We start from the raw sequence: 19,665 nt of genomic DNA, 5'->3' as shown, positions 1-19,665 counted from the left end.
TTCTAGGAAAGCAGCCAAGGAGTATAAAGGATTTGATGGTTCCCAAGCCGCCGCCTCCAACGATGTACTTTTCGGCCCTCTCGTCTCTCGAGTTCTTGGCAACTAACTTACTGCCAGATCTCCTTAATAAGAACACTCATTTTCCCAGTAAGAACACTCAGGATCTTATCAGGATCATCCTCTGCCTATACGGTTTTCGTCACAACCGACATTTAAGTGTGCGATCATCCGGGACGGGGACGAAAGATAGGCCAGAACACGCGGCCTCCTTGTCCAGAGATTTTTTTCGTCCCAACCCAAACCATTTATGGGTTTCAAGTTCACAAAATCACCATCCATACCTCCCTGGATGGTACATGGAGAGAGAGAGAGATTAGGATCTTAGGATTTACCGGTGTCTAGAAGACTCGATTCATTTTAAAACATAAATACCAGAAAGAACGATTGTAATTATCAGCCTAATCTATAAAGACAATATTCCATTCAACGTAAAACATAGAAAGTCCAGGAGTTCATAGGTGTTAAAAAGAGAAACAGATGAATTCAAGTTTTCTTCCTAACTCTGTACACGGTGAGAGAATGGGATAATATATTTTCTCTAAGATCCAAGTTTGTCAAAAGAAATTAAAACAACTAAACCCATGGGTATTAAAAAGAGATACACATGAAGTCAGAAAGGAAGACATAATTTTTACCTAAATCAGTTGAAGATGAGATTCCATTTTACAAAAAAAAGAAAACCCAATTTTGATATGCCTAGAGAGAGAGAGAGAGAAACAAAGAGAGAGTAGGGCACCTCTGCGCAACTCCGGAGCGAGCGAGAGAGAAAGAGTGAGAAATCAAGCGCTGTAATCGCCCTGGGAAAACTTGTCCTCCGGGTAGAAGACGGCGATCACCTGGTTGCCACCAAACTTCCTCCCATTCAGACCCATCTTAGCTTTCACCGAACCTTCCGTATCTGCAAATTCCAAGAAAACCTGCAGAAACAAGCCCAACGTTTTTTATTTTGAATCCCATTTTACAAGGGCAAAAATTCAAATGCAAGAGCAAAAATTCAATTAAGAAATAAGCATGCTGACCTTGCCCACTCCGGAAGACAAGTCGTCGTTCGGGCTTGGCCGGGGAATGATCACGTTGACGAGATTACCTGGACACGTAAAATTTTTTCAAATATATATTAAATGCTTTAAATACTCGTTAAGATAAATAAAAATAAAAGAGAATTAGTTAAAACTCATAAAGCTGATGGAAAACAAATAAATTGAGAAGGACAAAGAGACAGCAGAGAGACTGAATGAGAGCGAGAGGGGTACAGAGACATGAGAGAAAGAAAAAGCATTTTAAAATTTAAGAAAAATAGGACTAAATTTAACGGGAAATAAAAAATGGCAGGACATTGTTTTTTGAACAATAAATAAAAAAATGGCAGGAAGTAACAAATGGAAGCGAAACATTTTGAACAGAAAATTTAATGGAAGATAAATAAAAAAAGAGAAAGGGGGAGAGAGAATGTGTGCGTGAGAGCATGAGAGGCAGCGAGAGATAGAAACACAACAGAAAGTAAAATTCATTTCAAAATTAAACCAAAAATTAACAAAATTAATTGAAAAAATTTGAACTCACAGAATTGATGGAAGACAAATAAATTATAAAGAAGAGAGACGGGAAGAGAGATTTAAGATTGTGTTTCAGAGCGAGTGTGAGGTGTAGGTATAGAGAGGAAAGAGAATAAGTGTGTCCAGTACCGTATTTGCCGCCTTCACTCCTCATGTCTTCCAGAATGTCTATATATTCGTCATCGTCTCTGAGCTCGTCAACGGAAATGACCTGGGTCAAGCACACCACCTTCGTGGGAAGCGTCCCCGGCTGAAACATCAGCTGCTTCTGCCCATAAAAAATAAACATACGTCAGATATGCATGGGCCACACTCATGTTGCAAAGATTAAATTTCATAGCTAGAAAGGGGGCCATGGAGAGAGTTGGGACTAGAGAGAAGAGGGAAGAGATAGCGAACAGGGCACAGACTCTTTCGAATGTTTTTTTGCATGGTCCACGCACTTTATTCGTAAACTGTAAATTTCTAAAAGGAGAAAAAATAGAGAGAGAGAGAGAGGGACATGGAGATAGATGAGACGAGTGACATGAGAAAGATGAGCTGGTTCTGCAAAGAGTACAGTAGAAAATGAAAAAACATGAGAAAGAATACGGTAAATTTTTAATGTTCAGAAGGGAGAAATGATAGAGAGAGATCAGGGTATAAGAAACATAATTGCCCAATGGCACTGTGGATTCAATCTGGCATGAGAAACATAATTCCCCAATGGATATCTGGGTTTATTTCAACAGCTCCTCTCACCCTCTCTCAATGCAATTGGCCATAGATATGGTCGTTCTGTTCTTTTTGTGCGAATTTGTGCGGATTGTTCATTCTGTTTGGTTTTCCAAACAGAACAAACACAAATTAGAACAGAACATCGCACAGCCCGTGTGTGGTTCTTTTGTTCGCTTTGTGCGAATTTTGTTCTAGTTTTGTGCGAATGTGTAAATTTGTGAGAATGTGCAAATTTTGTTCATTTTTGAAAAAAAAAAGAACAGAACAAAGAACAAGGCCCCGTGCTGTTCTTTTGTGCGAATTTTTTGTTCGTTTAAAACGAACAGAACAGAACGACCATGTCTAATTAGCCATCCTAGGTCTTCCTCTCCCTAGTCAACGACTGCATCAATTCCAGGAGACGCAACAGGCAGCTCAATCTTAGCTCTTCGTCACCTATTGGGACATCGTCAGCTTCAAATTCACGGGACACAATCGGTTTCTTCATTGTCACTGGTATCCCCAGCATCTGTTCTGTAAGCAGTGGCAACATTTCATCTAAATTCTCACATCTCGGTCCATCCGACTCTGTTTGGCCGCCTTCATGAGTGGCCTTCCCACACTTCAAATCCTTGTGGGCAGAGTTAGGAACTGGAATTCTTGCTGCAATACTTCAGATGCTACGCTCGTGTCCCCCGTTTCATCGGCATAGAACATTTGCTTCTCATCGAATGCTGTGACAAAAAATCTTAGGGACTCTGAGTGATAGCACCTGTAACCTTTTTGAGTATGAGAGTAGCCAATAAACACATTAATCCAGAAAAACACACTCAAATACCCTTGACATTAATCCAGCCTTTAATGTCACCTGAGGATAGATGGAATACATCAGATCAATCGGACTCTTGTACCCAATTACCTTTGCTGGAGTTCTATTAATGAGTTAGATTGCAATTGATATTGCTTCTCCCAGTGTGACTTGGGAATGTTTGATTGGAAGAGTAGGGACGTGGCTGTTGCAGGTATATGTCTTATTCTCCTTTCAGCCAGTCCATTATGTTGAGAGGTGCTGACTCATGAACATTCATTAGCAATACCTCTCTGGACACAGTAGGTATTAACTGTGAGGTTGAAGTACTCCCTAGCATTATCCAATCAGTGTCCTTTGATCTTTGCATCAAATTGATTATTGATTAGCTCACAAAATCGCATAATCAAAGAAGATACTTCTGCCTCAGACTTCAGCAAATACAACCAGGCTTACTGGGTGCAGTCATCCACAAGGATCATGATACCTTCACATGCAACTATCAGTAACAGACACGTGCAGGCCCCACACGTGAGAGATCCTTTTAAGGGCAAGTTGAGCGGGAAACAAGGGAAGAGTTTGTCATTTTCAAGATTGAAGCGGTCAAGGAAACCAGAGGCCAGAACAGCAGGCGTCTGCAGTCGGAGAGGAGAAGATTTACTTGGAGGGAGATCTTCTCTCCATCTATCTTCTATTGTTTTTTCTTCTTTCTGTTTGAGTGACATTGTTACCAAATGCTGTCGTTGGGAGAGAAGTATTGATAATGTACTCAAGGAATTGAAATTCAAAGCATTAGTCAAGATTCACCGCGGGGCGTCAATACATAGTTGGTGTATCAGATCACAAACCATTCATGCTCTGAAAGGCTGGTTACTGGGCATGGGCCCGACACATCACTATGAGCACAGTCAAATAGAGTCAAACTTTTGTCATTTAGACATTTAAAGGATTTTATTTGGTGCTTATCCAGTTGGCAAGCATCACAAAATAGGGTATTAACGTCAAGACCTTCAAAAACGGACAGGAAGAATAGTTTGAGTAACCCAAAAGAGGGATGGCCCATGACTACGCAGCAGCTGGACCTGATCCATGGCCTGAGGAAGCTTAACAGAGGTGAGACAGATGATGGGGAAGCCTTTGAGGAGCAGCAAGCTATCTTCCCTTCTACACGATGAAGGTCTCTCCCTGTGATATGATCCAACAGAGGGTCTGCATCTGTAAGCGGACCAGACATGGGCCCGACAAGCAAGCCTCGGCCCACCACGCCTCTTCCCCTACTTAAGAGGGAACACCGTCACGACAAGAGGCAGGCATCCACAAGTGAGTTCTACCTTCATCTACCCTTGTCCTTCTCTCCCTATTCCTCACTACCTCTCCCTCTCTTGCTCTCGCAGGTCGACACTCCTCTCTTCCGGTCGAAGCCTACGGCAACTCTCATCAGCAACCCCTTCCCGTTTCTTTCATTCTCTCCACCCCCGGGAACCTCTCTTCTTCCCCCTCTCCCCTCTCCTGCTCTGTTGGTGGATTTGGGAACAATTGCGATCTCTATTAGTCGATTTCATTCAGTTATATCGAGTTCTTATCACCCTGTTCCCTTGTCACAGAGAAAACACTGATTATTATCAAGAACAAACCTCCATCCACTGTCATCAACTAACCTCTGCAATGAAATCAGTCTTCCCCTGAGGCCACTTCGGGTATCACCCTCTTGAGTAGACCAATATTGAGATTTATAATCCCAATTCCACCAACAGCCGTGATTACCTTGTGGGGTTCACTGACTGGAAGATATGAAGCAAACTGATTCCAATCTGGGGTCATATGATCAGTTGCCCCAGTACCTAGGATCCAGGTGCTTTCACTTGGTTTACCTGAATAAACCAAGGATGTAGAACCCATTAATCCTTTTAAGGCTATTCACCTCTGCCTTCAGCGCATGAACATTTTCTCCAGTGCCTTGTGCTGCTTCATTCAGCTGGTTCTTTCCCAAAGAAGTCTCTCCCATTTCTTGAGTCTATTGGGTCACCACATATGCTTTCCTGTACTTGAGGCTGCTGCTGTTGCTGTTGCTGATGATGGTTATCGTTGGCTAGTTTCCAGCGATTCTCCTTAGTGTGATTCTGCTTCTTGCAATAAACACATAAGCGAGAGTTCCTGGAGTCTCCCTTTCGCATCTGTTTTGGTTTGAATTTCCACCAAGCTAAGATATTCCAGTCATGTCTACATCGATAGTAGTGGGATCACTTTTCTTAGTGGAGAATGCTCTGGATGTTCCACATGCCCATGCTCGGGACAACAACCACTCGATTTTGACCCGAATACATAAAAAAGATCGAGGAAAAGAATACAGCATGAAAAACTATAACTAGAATAAAAAATAAAAACATTAGATAATTTTTTAAGAAATAAAAACACAAGATAATTTTTTTAAAGAAATGAAAGCACCAGATAATGAATATGAAAACACCGGATACAAGTATAGAAGGAGAATTATGAAAACATGAAAGCATACCTGAAGAGCAACCTGCTGCTGAGCCTGCAACAAGATGCTTTCCTGCTCGGGTCGAGGCTGAACAGACCCCTGGTTGGCCCGCCTCACCGTCAGAGTCTTGTCTCCCATCTTGATCCCATTGAGTGCGGCACAGGCAATGTCAGTCACGGAGAGATCCTGGTATACGCAGAAAGCATACCCCTTGGAGTTGCCAGTCTCCCGATCCTTGACCAGGTCAAACCCCCTTAAAGGCCCGAATGACTCCAGCAGCTCCCTGATCTGGGTCTCCGTCAGATAGTAAGGAAGGCCCCCCACGAAGATCCGGTCCGGTCCTTCAAGCCCGCCGGCTGAACCAGGGGTCAACCCGACTGCAGCCAGGTTCAGGTTTGGGTTTGGCTGACTGGGCCCAAGCGCGGCTGCCAAGGAGGGATTGTAGTCTGTCGGCCTCCTCACTTTGACTGGGGTCCCCTGAGAGTGCAGTTAACGTTAGAATATGTAACATGACGAGTAGAGTTGGCTGAGACTGATAAATAAGTCATCTACAGCATCATCTGCACATTGTCTCATCATAATCAACGTCATCATTCATGGGCTGTTGGACGAATGTCAAGGACGAGGATGATTTGTCATCATCTTTATATACTTGTTGGTCTTTGTTACGCCAAACTAGCATTGGCCAACAGTGACAGATTCATTATAAGAACCTGATCTCATCGTCTTCATCCATGTTTGCACTTCGACGAATGATGATGAACATGGAGAAATCAAGAATAAGGAAGATGATGACTCTAGGACCATTGTTGTAATCATCATAGTTGACACTGAACTAAATTGGTGGATGATGATTTTTTTTAATGAATTTGGCAGATGATGAGCAATTCATCATCTTTGCCATCCTCCATAATCTCCCACTCATCGCATTTGAACTTGGACGATTGATGATAAGGATAATAGTTTGCCATCAATTGATGGAAAAGATGATGGTGATTCACCATCTATTTTCATCATCCGTTCGTCATTGTCATTGTTGATGCCCGAGCCTGATGACAACAACATGCGTACTTTAGTGCAGTCCGAGTGTTTTAACAATTTCATTGTCATCCTCATCCCCAATCTCATCGTCGTCATCCACGTTTGGAATTGGAAAAGTGATGATGACCATGAAAAAATTATATGTAACGGTTGGATGACAAGAATGTAGACATGATGATTCTACATAATATGTCAGTATCATGATAGACTCATTATTATCATAGTTGATGTCGAACTAAGGTTGGTGGACAATAATGCATTCATCATCATTACCACCATCCCCAATCTCATATTTGGGATTGTTGACGAATGACAATGACGCCAATGACTCATCATAAGTTGATGGATGACGAGGACGATGAAGATTCATCATCAGCAGCATCCACTCGTCATACATCTTCTTTAATGGTTAACCCTAATGACAACATTATCAACGTATCCTAATGTGTCTCAGGCGTTTTAACAATGTGCATCTAAGCAGAGTCAAAATCTGCAGGCTGAGAGGTAAAAAGGGTCAGGGCCTAACCTCGAAGATGATCCCATCCAACGCCATGGCATTGCTGGCCTCCTCGACTGAGCGCATTTCCACGAAGGCGAACTTTTTCTCATGGTTGATGTACACATTGACGACGGCGTCACCTTTTGACATCATCACAACGTCAGTGAGAATATTGGAAACCAGAACGACAGTTTTAAGGATAGAGAAGATGGCAAAAACCTGGGCCAGCAGTGTTTCCTCCAATGACTGCCATGACCTGACTAAAGAAGGTCGCCACCGACTAAGAATAACATGGTTCAGACACAGAAAAAGTAGATATCTTAGGAACTCTGTCTAAAGGCCACCCATCATATAATCAACCAAAAAAAAAAGTAAATTTATAAACCTGTTCATTTGCCGTGGGAGGAAGACCACCGACGTACACACGGCGAGCATGCCGAGTGGCCTGACAGAGCAATGAGAATCAGCACGAGAATACAAAAACGGCAAATAGAGATAATAAGTGAGTTACCTGCTGGGTCATTGCCTGTACTGGCATCACCGGGATAGTGGGGAACTGGCAGCAAAGCAATGGATTAGAATTAAAAGTAACATTTAGTAAATCGGATAGTGGAAATGAAATAGTCAAGCCGCATATGCGCAATTACCTGACCCGGCATAAGGAGATTGGGGAACATTCCCGGTATGGCAGGTGGTGTTCCTGGTAGTTGGATCGCTGGGGTGACCAGACCAAGGCGTGAATAACATGAATTGTTGAGAAAAAATGAATTATATAGTATAGTAGGTATTGTTTGTCCCTGAATATAATATAGCAGTAGTCTCCACCGTCTTGAGGAGAATATAAAGGAGAGAGGGAAATACTTAAGGTCTATCAAAAAAGGCAATAATTGCCAGTTGAAGGCGAACAAGATCCATCAAACCTTTGCAGTGACTGCTCCGTCTACATATAAGCTACAGTAGTCGGCTCAGGCCCATTGCCTTCTTACAACGACATAAAAACAAGGCAGACAAACAAACACCAAAAACAAGAAACAAGCAAAAAATATGGCTCAGTCTGGGATCTTATCATCTGATCAAATGAGAAAATAACAGTAGAACTTCCTTAGTAAACTTGTATATTGACAAATAAATTTAAGCTCATCGTTGAAAATATTAAATGAATGCAGCTTACCAAAATGACCCAACGCTATGGATATGAACCTTCATTTAAAAAATAAAAACTGAAAGTTAACAGTAGTAAACAATCATGGAAAAGAATATATACCTGGGGGGGCAGCACCGGGCAGTAGTGTTGCAGACGCAGGTGCCATGTCAAAACCACTGACTCTTTTGCTGCATCAAACCGTCGATTACAAGACATTTTAAAAAAAAGAGGCAAATAACTATAGCAAAGCCGCTGAGGTTAATTGAATATGAAGAAAATTGCTTAAAAATCCCGGCAGCCTCATGTAAGAGATAAGATATAAGATCCAACACTCTACAGATGTGAGTGGCAAGATATCAATTTTATGGGTGGAAGTACTCTATCTCACGAGTGGCGGGGTGCCTTGCCCAAGTGTACCAATGACAGGCTTTTTGTCAATTTAAAGAAAAAATCATCTAAAAAGTTAAAATCGCCTTCAATGCGAAGAAGATTCCTTAAGAGGTATTTCTACTAAAGGAATCTTCCATTCACGTTCAAATCAGAGCCATGAGCCCTTTTCATACCTCTGTTCCTGGGGAAGAAAATTATGAGATTCTTTTCCAAAGACTAAAGCAACTTAGCCTTCAAGAATTAATGTCATTTACTAAACCAAGATTTGCATAAACGATTTTGAACTCATTCTCACGAGGATTCGCATGAATTGAAATAACGGTAGATGTTAGTGAGATAGTCAGCCTTATGGGCTAATGGGCCCTGTTAGTGAGATATATCTTGTATGGGTAATGGGCCTCTATGTTTAGCCCATTACCCTCTTATTCTCGTTTCTCTCTCCTAGGGTATATATACCCAACTCATGTACCTTCACTATGATGGGATTATTCTTCTTCTCTCAATCTCATCTTCTTCCTCCTAACCTAGGTTAGGGTTTCACATGGTATCAGAGCAAAGCTCTTGATCCAGACCTTCCTCCTTGCTTCGGCTGCCACTGTCTGCCTTGCAGACTCACCAGCCTTGCTTCTCCCTTCTTTCCCCTTTCTGGCGATCCGTCTCGCAGCCAGCCGCAGCCCTAGGCCGCCGCCCGCAGCCGCCGCCCGCTCTCCGCAGGCAGCCGCCGCTGTCCGCAGCCGCCGCCCGCTCTACGCAGGCAGCAGCCGCCAGCCGCAGCTCCTGGCCGCCGCCGCAGCAGGCCGCCGCCGCTCCGCAGGCACCAGCCGCCAGCCGCAGCCCTAGGCCGCCGCCCGCAGCCGCCAGCCGCAGCCCTAGCTCACCGCCCGCAGCCGCCGCCCGCCCTCCGCAGGCAGTAGCCGCCAGCCGCAGCCCTAGGCCGCCGCCCGCAGTCGCCGCCGCCTCCGCAGGCAGCAGCCGCCAGCAGCAGCCCTAGGCCGCCGCCGCTCGCAGGCAGCAGCCGCCAGCCGCAGCTCGCCGCCGCCGCCGCTGCCGCCGCTCTCCGCAGGCAGCAGCCGCCAGCCTGCCCTCATGTCTACCGTCAACTCAGGGTCCTCGCCTGACGAACCCCGGTGCAGGCTCCGCCTTCACCGCGCCGATTCGGGAGAGACCTCCTTCTCCGAAGATCGGTCTCCTCTTCCTCCTGCTCCAGAGTGCTGTCGCTGAGCGCCTCAATTGTTGGCCTGGATCAAGTTCGTGGAGTCGACACTCAAAGGCCGGCTTCTCCACAAACATTTGATATGCCCGCCGCTTGCCCGACCGACCCGCACTATGGTGCCTTTGATGCTGAGCAAAATTTCATCCACTCCTGGCTGCTGAATCACACGCTGTCTACTTCCGGTCTCACGATAAGTTCCTCCACTTGACTACCCCGAAGGAGATTTGGGATTATGCCCACAAGTACTGTGGCCATGATGCCGACCACTGGCGCATCTTCTCGCTTGTGGAGCGTGCGAATGCTCTCCGCCAAGGGACGCTGTCCATCATGGACTACAGCTTGGCTCACAATGCCCTGTGGCGGGAGGTTGACTACTACATGCCGGTTGGTGACCCGCACGGAGTGGACCGGCGTCATGCTCTTCGTCTCCGCTTCTTGTCCTTCCTCGATCGCCTCAACCCGGAGTATGCCGAGGTGCGTCGCCGCACCTTGCACACCCGGGGCACTCTCCCGGAGTTTGATGCCGTGGTCAAGGACCTGATTGAGCTGGAGAGCAGTCTTCGCCGTGATCGTCCCGACATGGCGAACCCGGCCGACTCCACTGCATTAGTCTCCCGCTCTGGGGACTCGCCTGGGTTACTGCCGCGTCCACCGGTGCCTTCCCACTCTGCTCCCCCGGACTCGGTTGCCGACCCGCGAGACAAACTGGTTTGTACTTACTGCGGCAAGCGCCGCCACACGGCGAAGCGGTGCAGGAAGAAGCAGTTTGATCTCCAAGCTGCCAAAGATGCCAAAGCTCATGTTGCGGCTGTCCCTGCCCCGGCTCTCTCCTCGACTGGCAGTGCCACCGTCACCATGGAGCAGTTACAGGCGGATCTTGCTCGGTTGTCTGCGCAGATGACCGCCCTCCAGACTCAGCCTATGGCTTCCTTCGACGCTCGTGCGCCTCTTGCCTCTACTTCTGATTCGTGGTATTGCGGACATACGGCTCTCACCGCTCCTCTCCTGTCGGATACCACTTGGGTGCTTGATACGGGGGCCACGGAACACATGACCCCGTTCAATCACCGGTTCGTATCTTATGAGAGGCATGGTGGGAACCGGGCTGTCCTCACTGCCGGGGGCGGACGTCTTCGAGTGGCTGGTATCGGGACTATCCACGTGGATGGTCTTGGTTTCATCCCCAACGTTCTCCATGTTCCGTCTCTTCGAACTTTGCTTCTATCACCGCAACGCCTTGTTGATGCGATTCAGTGTTCCTTCCACATCCAACCTGATGGGATCTTCTTGTCTAACAAGGTGCGGAAGATTACACCGATTAGACGGGATCGGGGATTGCTGCTGTTCGAGGATGGGGGCCGATCGTGTTTCATGGTGCAGCGCAGCCTTCACACCACGGCTGACTCTCGCCGCGACCGCCTTCAGCTCACTCATCAGCGCCTCGGCCACCCGCCGTTTTCTACTTTACAGCGTTTGCTTCCGCCCCTTATGTATGGGCTTGGACCTTCAGACCGTTGTTTGCGAGGCATGTCAGTTAGCCAAACATCGACGTCATTTTCCATCTACTTCCCATACGACGGTGCCGCTGTATCGTGTTCACAGTGATGTGTGGGGCCCGGCTCCGCGGCCTAGTCTGAAGGGGCACCGCTGGTTTCTCCTCTTTGTTGATGAAGCCACCCGCTACACGTGGACTTACTTGCTGCCTACCAAGTCCGCTGTCGCCGCCACCGTTCAGCAGTTCTGCACAATGGTTCAGACTCAGTTTGGCCGCCCAATTCAACGTTTCCGCTCGGACAACGCTCGCGACTACGTCAACCAGGAGCTGACCTCGTGCTTTGCTACATGTGGTGTTCTCCATGAGACGTCCTGCGTTGCCACCCCGGAGCAGAATGGCATGGCAGAACGTCGGATTGGTTACGTGAAATCTACCGCCCGCACTCTGCTCGTGAACTACTCCGTCCCTTGGACATACTGGGGCGAAGCTGTCTTGACGGCCACCCACCTCGCCAACCGCTACCGCCTCAGACTCTTCAGTTCTGTAGTCCGCTCGATCGTATGTCGACCGCCTTTCCAGCTGTGACATTACGAACGGGCCTCCTTCCTCGCGTCTTCGGTGCACGGCATACGCCCACGACACGGCGCCCACTTTGACGGGCTTGACGCCCGTGCCCTCGCGCGTCTTCGCCGGCTACTCCTCTCCAAAAGGGGTACAAATGCTATCACCCTCCCACTCGCCGCTTCTTCGTGTCTGCCAACGCCACCTTCGCTGAGTTTCAACCTTTCTTCGCCGCCTCCTCTTCCGGCCTTCCGCTTGGCGGTTTCCTCATCCCTTTGTTAGATCCTTTCCTCTTGCTGCGTCCCCAGCCAGTCATTCCCCACGGACGTGATTCCTCCTCGCCGCCCTCCTCAGCTGTCTTCCACTTTGGACCCGAGTAACCCCTCTCCTTTGCTTCCCACTCCACCCGAGTCCTTTCTTCCTGCCAGGCCGCCCTCTCCCACTTCCATTGCTTCCGCTCCTACTCCCGTTGGTTCTCCCTCTCCGTCGGCCCTCTAGTGCTGACGATGACTCTCTTGACTGGCCGATCGCTCTTCGCAAAGGCGCCCGCCAGTGCACCTGCACACCTCTCTACCCCTCTCTCATTACCTCTCCTACGACCGCTGAGTCCTCATACTGTCTCTTCTTGACCCGCATTACTGTCTCTGTCCCACGCCGCCTGGCTGATGCCCTTGCCTGTCCTCATTGGAAGGCGGCTATGGACGAAGAAATGCGGGCTCTGAAAAACCATACTTGGGACGCTGCCTTCCTCCCCGGAAAGAAGGCCGTGGGGTGCAAGTGGGTTCACACCCAAGCACCATGCGGATGGCTCTTGAGCGCCGCAAGTCTCGGCTTGTCGCCGGGCTTTACGCAGTCTCACGGCATCGACTATTTCGAGACCTTCTCTCCCGTGGCGAAGATGGAATCCGTCCGTCTCTTTTGGCACTCGCCGCTCATCATGGGTGGTTGATCCGGCAGTTTGGCGTGAAGAACGCCTTTCTCCACGGGCGATCTTGAGGAGGAGGTCTACATGAGCCACCCCGGTATCCTCGGTCCTCCGGGCACAGTCTGCAGATTGCGGAAGTCCTTGTATGGACTGAAGCAGTCTCCGCGGATGTGGTTCGACGCTTCTTCCGTCATGCGCGCTGAAGGTTACACTCAGAGTAACGGTGATGCTACGATCTTCTTCCGCCACGGGCCGGCCGGGTTGCCATCCTGGTGGTCTACGCCGATGACATGCTGATTACTGGCTCCGACACTGCTGAAGCCTCTCGCCGGTCTCGCTCTTGCTCGGGAGTTTGAGATTAAGGCACTCGGCCCTCTCCGATATTTTTTGGGCCTTGAGGTTGCCTACTCGTCTCGCGGCATCTTCCTATCTCAGCAGAAGTATGCTGTTAATCTCCTGGCACTGATGGGCATGACTGATTGCTCTCCTCTCCGGACGCCCATTGATCCCAACGTGAAGTTGGGCGAAGGGGCGATTCTCCACCGTCAACCCCTACCAGTACCAGCAGCTGGTGGGGAAGCTTTATTTGACCCACACTCGCCGACATCAGCTTCGCGCCAACCTTCCCAGCCAGTTCACGCACGCTCCGCATGAGATTCATCGCCAGGCCGCCAATCGGGTCCTTGCATACCTGAAAGGCTGCCCCAGGAAGGGCCTACTCTTCCCACGGAGCAATGACCTGACTGTGAAGGTTTAAACGGATGCTGATTTTGATGGGTCCGCTGCCGATCGCCGATCCACCACCGGTATTGCGCCGTGTTTGGTGGCCTTGTCAGCTGGAAAAGCAGTAAGGAGGACAAGGTGTCCCGCCCAGCGCCGAGGCAGAATTCCGTGCCCTGCCGATGGGGCGTCGAAGGCCAGTGGATCTACGGGATCTTGTGCGAACTTCGCGTCAAGTATACCGCCCGATTCACTTTACTGCGACAACAAGTCGGCTATTGCCTTGGCCAAGAACCCTGGCCAGACTGGTGGGATCAAGCATATGGAGCATGACCGCTGCTTCTTCAAGGAGCGGATGGATGAGGGCATCTTTGACCTCCAGTTTGTTCCTTCCGCCGACCAGGCTGCAGATGTTCTGACCAAAGGCCTCTCCAACCCCCTCCTGCTACGTGCTGTCTCCAAGCTCGGCATGGACGACATCCACACCTCGCCATGGGGCTGTTAGTGAGATATATCTTGTATGGGTAATGGGCCTCTATGTTTAGCCCATTACCCTCTTATTCTCGTTTCTCTCTCCTAGGGTATATATACCCAACTCATGTACCTTCACTATGATGGGATTATTCTTCTTCTCTCAATCTCATCTTCTTCCTCCTAACCTAGGTTAGGGTTTCACAGGCCCTATTCTATAAGCCCATTAGCCCTCTTATCATTCTCTCCCTCCTAGGGTATATGTATACCCAGCCATGTACTCTATTGAGTTATGTCATTATCTTCTTCCTTCCTCTCTTGACATGGTATCAGAGCTCCAGAGCTCTTCCATCTAGGGTTTGACATCACCCTCTCGCTGTCTAGCGAACCCAGAGCGTGACCGACGGATCAGCCACAGCGCGAGCTGTAGCCAGCCCGCGGAACTTCCGGAGAACCAGCCCCAGCCGCAGCCCTAGCCGGAACCGCAGCCGCAGCCGAGTGCCAGCCACAGCCGCGCCCCAGCCACAGCCGCGCGCCAGCCACAGCCGCGCGCCAGCCACAGCCGCGCGCCAGCCACAGCCGCGCACAGCCGCAGCCGCGCACAGCGCACAGCCGAGTCCTCTTGTGTGGCCACCCCGGAACAGAACGGTATGGCAGAACGTCGGATCGGGTATGTCACGTCGACCGCCCGTACCCTTCTACTGAACTATTCAGTTCCGTGGGCGACAGGCGGCGGTCTTAACGAGTACCCATCTCGTAAACCGTCTCCCCTCCCAGCCCCTCGGGTTTGTCAGCCCACTGGATCGTCTCTCCACGGCGTTCCCCCATCTCTCACTGCGGACTGGACTCCTCCCGCGCACCTTCGGGTGCACAGCGTACGTCCACGATACGGCTCCCACTCGCACGAAGCACACTGCTCGAGCTCTCCGGTGCGTCTTCGTCGGGTATGCTTCTCTCCAGAAAGGTTACCGTTGCTACCACCCTCCGTCTCGTAGATTTTTCATCTCGGCAAACGTCACCTTTGCCAAGCATGAGTCTTACTTCGGTGATTCTACCTCGCCACGCCTTCCGCTGGTTGAGGCGTCTTCGACTCCTTCCTTGGAACCCTTTCCATTTGTGGGACCCATTCCTCCACCGTCGCCGTCCCCAGCCACCTTCTCTCCCTTGCCTCCTACCGTCTCACCTCCCGGTGCACCGTATCCTCCCCCTAGTGCACCTCCTAACCCCGGGAAGTCCATCTCTCACCCCGGGGAGCTACCTCCTACTCTTGGTGCACCGTATCCTTCTCCTAGTGCACCACCTTCCCCCGGGGAGCTATCTTCTTCTCCCTCCTTTGCTTCCGCTCCTCCGTCGGACGATGCGTCACCCTCGTCTACTGATGATGATGCTCAGTTGGGATGGCCTATGACCCTCCGGAAAGGGGTTCGTCAGTGCGCTCGCACACCTCTCTACCCCTTATCTCACTATCTCTCTTTTGATCGGCTAAGCCCTTCCTACCGGTCCTTTCTTTCTCACATCGAGTCGCATCCCCTCCCTCGTCGCCTATCCAATGCTCTTGCTTCTCCTCATTGGAAAGCGGCGATGGATGAGGAGATGCAGTCCTTGCTCAAGAACCACACTTGGGAAGTCGTCCCACTTTCTCCTGGCAAGAGGGCGGTGGATTGCAAGTGGATTCATGCCAAGAAGCATCATGCTGATGGTACTCTGGAGCGCCTCAAGTCTCGACTTGTGGCTCGGGGGTTTACTCAGTCGTATGGCGTGGACTACTTCGAGACCTTCTCTCCTGTGGCGAAGATGGAAACAGTCCGTCTCCTCATGGCGCTTGCGGCTCATTCCGACTGGCCGATACGACAGTTCGATGTGAAGAATGCTTTTCTCCACGGTGACTTGACGGAGGAGGTGTACATGCAGCCACCTCCGGTATACCTTGGCCCCGGGCACCGCTTGCCGCTGCGGAAGTCTCTATGGACTGAAACAGTCACCGCGGATGTGGTTCGGTCGGTTCTCTTCGGTCATGAAGACCGAGGGCTACACTCAGCGCAATGGGGATGCCCCCCTATTCTCCCGTCACAGTTCCGCGGGTGTCTCCATCTTGGCCGTGTACGTCGACGACATCCTCATCACGGGTCCGATTCTGCAGAGGCCGCCGCCTCAGCTCTCGTTGGCCAAGGAGTTCAAATCAAGGCCCTCGGCTTCTTCGCTACTTCCTCGGCCTTGAGGTGGCCTACTCCCCGGGGATCTTTGTGTCACAGCAGAAGTATGCCGTTGACCTACTGGCCTTGACCGAATGACTGAGTGCGCACCGGTTACTACTCCCATCGACCCTAACATCAAGTTGGGTAAGGGGAGGACTCAGCACCGTGAACGATATCAGTACCAGCAGGTAGTGGGAAACTCCTGTACTTGACCCACACCCGCCCGACATCAGTTTCACCGTCAACCTCCTCAGTCAGTTCATGCACTCTCCGCGGAGATCCATCGTCAGGCGGCCAACCGAGTACTTGCGCACTAAAGGGCTGCCCCGGGAAGGGCTTGTTCTTTCCTCGGAGTATGGAGCGGACCGTGAAGGTGTACACTGATGCGGACTTTGCCGGCTCAGTTGTGGACTGTCGTTCCACCACGGGGTACTGCACTTTTGTCTTCGGCAGTCTTGTCAGTTGGAAGAGCAGCAAGCAGGACAAAGTGTCCCGCTCCAGTGCTGAAGCCGAATACCGGGCACTTGCCGATGGGGCCTCTGAAGGCCAGTGGATATACGGAATTCTCCATGACCTTCGTGTGGAGTATTCCGGCCCGATCCACTTCTACTGCGACAACAAGTCGGCCATCGCCTTGGCAAAGAACCCTGGCCAACAGGGACGGATCAAGCATATGGAACTCCACCGCTACTTCTTCAAGGAGCGCGTGGACGAGGGCATCTTTGACTTGGAATTTGTTCCATCCGCTGATCAAGCTGCTGATGTCCTTACCAAAGGACTATCTCGACCTCTCCTGCAACGTGCAGTGTCCAAGCTCGGCATGGATGACATCCATACTTCGCTTGCGGGGGGGTGTTAGTGAGATAGTCAGCCTTATGGGCTAATGGGCCCTATTCTATAAGCCCATTAGCCCTCTTATCATTCTCTCCCTCCTAGGGTATATGTATACCCAGCCATGTACTCTATTGAGTTATGTCATTATCTTCTTCCTTCCTCTCTTGACAGTAGACGTCTAATGAAGGTCATTGGACGATGAAGAAATCTTTCAAAAGGAAATTGGACAATGATAAAAGGTCGAGTATGCATGTACATTAGAAGATAAGTAAGTGAAACTTTTGGGCACCCAAGATGTATCAAAGAATAAATAAACTTCCCATCAACTGGCACGAAAGACATTTACCAAAAGAGGATAAAGTAGAAATAGTAGATGAATCATTACAGAGGCAAATTCATCTCAATTGAACATTCGGAAGTCCTATCAATTCATTCTATGTTTTTCATTATCAAAACAACATTTTTCCAGCATAAAAATGATCGGTTACTGCATACAAAACGTCAAAATTATTTATGATGAAGAGAAGAGGATAGAGTATTAAAACTTGAAGAACTCTCTCATTCGAATGCAAAAAACTGGGGCAGTATTAATCGAAGATAAAACATTTTTAAGCAGACCTCTTTGAACGAGAGCGAGAACGAGATCTGGATCTTCGTTCAGATCTACTCTTTGAACCAGAGCGAGACCGAGGACGGCGCCGTCCTTCTCTATCCCTATCATGATCCCTGTGCCTGTGCCACGAGAGATAAATATTGATCAGGTCACGGAACTTATGTAATATTCCGATCAGAAAATAAGACTGAAATACATGATTCTTGGCAAGCATCTATCTACAGACAGGTGGCTAGTAATTAAGAGAAAAACGATTGCAAAAGAGCAAGATTGATTTTTCCAAAAAACGTTCTATATCAGATTTTTTTTGGAAATAAAATATTACGGTCCTATATCAGGAACGTGAGTGTAAAGGAATTCATAATGTTATTAATTTATACAGCACAATTTCCTACAAAAAATTCTAGAGCACGACCTATACAATCTACGAGGCAAAAGATAATATTTATAAGAACAGTATATTTTTCAACAAAATGCAAGTTTCATACCTGTCACGATCACGACTCCGGCGATGATCATTGTCCTCAGATCTGTCTTTGGTGCGCTCCTTTCTCTCTTCCCTATCTTTATCATCTCTGTGGTGTCGATCTCGCTCCCGGTCACGATCCTTGTTTCTACTTCTTTCGCGGTCCTTGTCACGATCTCTTTCGTGCTCCCTTGAACGAGAACTGACCCCTCTCTCCTTCTCCCTCTCTTTATCTCTATTCCTGGAAGATCCCCTTTCGGGATCATGCGATTCATGCTGCAAACACAGGATTCGTCAGGACAGTCCGAATTGATAAGAAAAACATTAATAGAATCAACACATGAATGAGCATGGATCGATACAATCAAGAATACTCAGGATCGCCATAATTCAGCGAGAAGAACTGGTAGCCGCAGTGTAATTCGGCGTTCAAGAATTACACTAATATATACTAAAAATCCATCGAATAATAGATGAGATATGTAGATCAACCAAAATCTTTCCACATAATTTCAATGAGTAAGAGAGAGAATTATATCCATAACAAGGAGAGGATAAATAAATCTCGAAATAAGCGAGAAAAAGTTCCTTCCCATAGTAAACACGAGACGAATTCCACGCCTTCAAAAGTGAAAAATGCAGAACTAAACAACGACGACCCTACTCCACGAACATTCATTGGAAACTATCGCCACATCAGTAAAAAAAAAAAAAACAAAAAAGTACAAAATTTTCGAACGAGTGCAATCAACTGGAAAAGAGAACCTACAAAAAAATTATAAACAAAAGAAGAAGAAGAAAAAAAGGAGAAAAAAATCAAAACTAAGAACAATACGAAGAGAAAAACCTACACAAAAAATTAAAATAAGAACAACAAGAAGAGAAAAACCTAAAAAAAACTAAATTAAGAAGAACAAAAAGAGAAAAACCTTAAAATAAACTAAAATAAGAAGAAGAGAACAACCTACATAGAAGTTAAAAGAGAAGAAGAAGAAGAAGAAAAAGAGAACAACCTGGGATCTGGAATCACCTCGAGCATCGGAACCGGACGTCCGATGCTGCGAAGAATTCAACTCCTGGAAAAATCCCCCGTTCGCTTCAAGCCGCCCGTCGTGCTCCGCCATCTTCCTCTGCCGGAGCAAAGCTCTGCTAGGGCTTTTCCCTTTTTCTGATTATACTCTCGGCTTCAATAGGAAGAAGAGAAGGCGAACTTTACTGGGAGGACGACTCGCCCGAGTCGCCCCGACTCGGATCGAATCGGTCCACTTCAGTTCAAACCGGCCCATTACTCTTATTTTCTTATACAAGTGCAACGGTAGCTTCTTAGCAAAGTTTTATTAGTCTTAATCTCATATTAAGGTATTTTTAGCTTTAACAAAGAAAAAATTATAATTAACTAGATTATAAATAGGGTTGCACATAGGGTAAAGTTCCGTCTTCGTCTTTGTCATCTTCCTGTAAAGGTAAGTGATGATTCCATTCAGTCTTGGGTCGCC

The 19,665-nt window shown here is 48.3% G+C and overlaps 1 protein-coding gene across 4 annotated transcripts; it reads right to left on the bottom strand.

The window, feature by feature from the left end:
- Positions 1-665: 665 nt before the first annotated feature.
- On the bottom strand, positions 666-19,363 carry LOC144707474 (splicing factor U2af large subunit B-like). Of its 4 annotated transcripts, none has more exons than XM_078580593.1 (13): positions 19,183-19,363; positions 18,192-18,445; positions 17,709-17,822; positions 8,407-8,474; positions 7,790-7,857; positions 7,654-7,698; positions 7,528-7,587; positions 7,362-7,422; positions 7,170-7,282; positions 5,633-6,079; positions 1,746-1,881; positions 1,080-1,147; positions 666-977 (listed from the first exon to the last, which is right to left on the bottom strand). In XM_078580593.1, the coding sequence occupies exons 1-13, from the start codon at positions 19,291-19,293 to the stop codon at positions 840-842; spliced, it is 1,683 nt and encodes a 560-aa protein (XP_078436719.1). In that variant the 5' UTR covers positions 19,294-19,363; the 3' UTR covers positions 666-839. The 4 variants fall into 4 exon arrangements, with proteins under 4 accessions (XP_078436719.1, XP_078436721.1, XP_078436718.1 ...); XM_078580595.1 differs by having other exon boundaries at positions 1,746-1,878; XM_078580592.1 differs by having other exon boundaries at positions 1,746-1,884; positions 19,183-19,362.
- Between the last annotated feature and the right edge of the window lie 302 nt (positions 19,364-19,665).

The sequence above is a fragment of the Wolffia australiana genome, chromosome 9 (assembly GCF_029677425.1).
Source record: "Wolffia australiana isolate 7733 chromosome 9, ASM2967742v1".
Classification (NCBI taxonomy): Eukaryota; Viridiplantae; Streptophyta; class Magnoliopsida; order Alismatales; family Araceae; genus Wolffia; species Wolffia australiana.
This window is presented reverse-complemented; position numbering and strand designations above follow the sequence as displayed.

What these genes read in the sequence shown, in the direction of transcription:
- LOC144707474 (XM_078580592.1), bottom strand. Translation starts at nt 19,293, where the DNA reads ATGGCGGAGCACGACGGGCGGCTTGAAGCGAACGGGGGATTTTTCCAG. An exon ending in CTCCCACGGCAAATGAACAG is followed by an intron (nt 7,423 to 7,527) that starts GTTTATAAATTT and finishes TGTTATTCTTAG; the next exon opens with TCGGTGGCGACCTTCTTTAG. An exon ending in TGTCTTCCGGAGTGGGCAAG is followed by an intron (nt 978 to 1,079) that starts GTCAGCATGCTT and finishes TTGTTTCTGCAG; the next exon opens with GTTTTCTTGGAATTTGCAGA.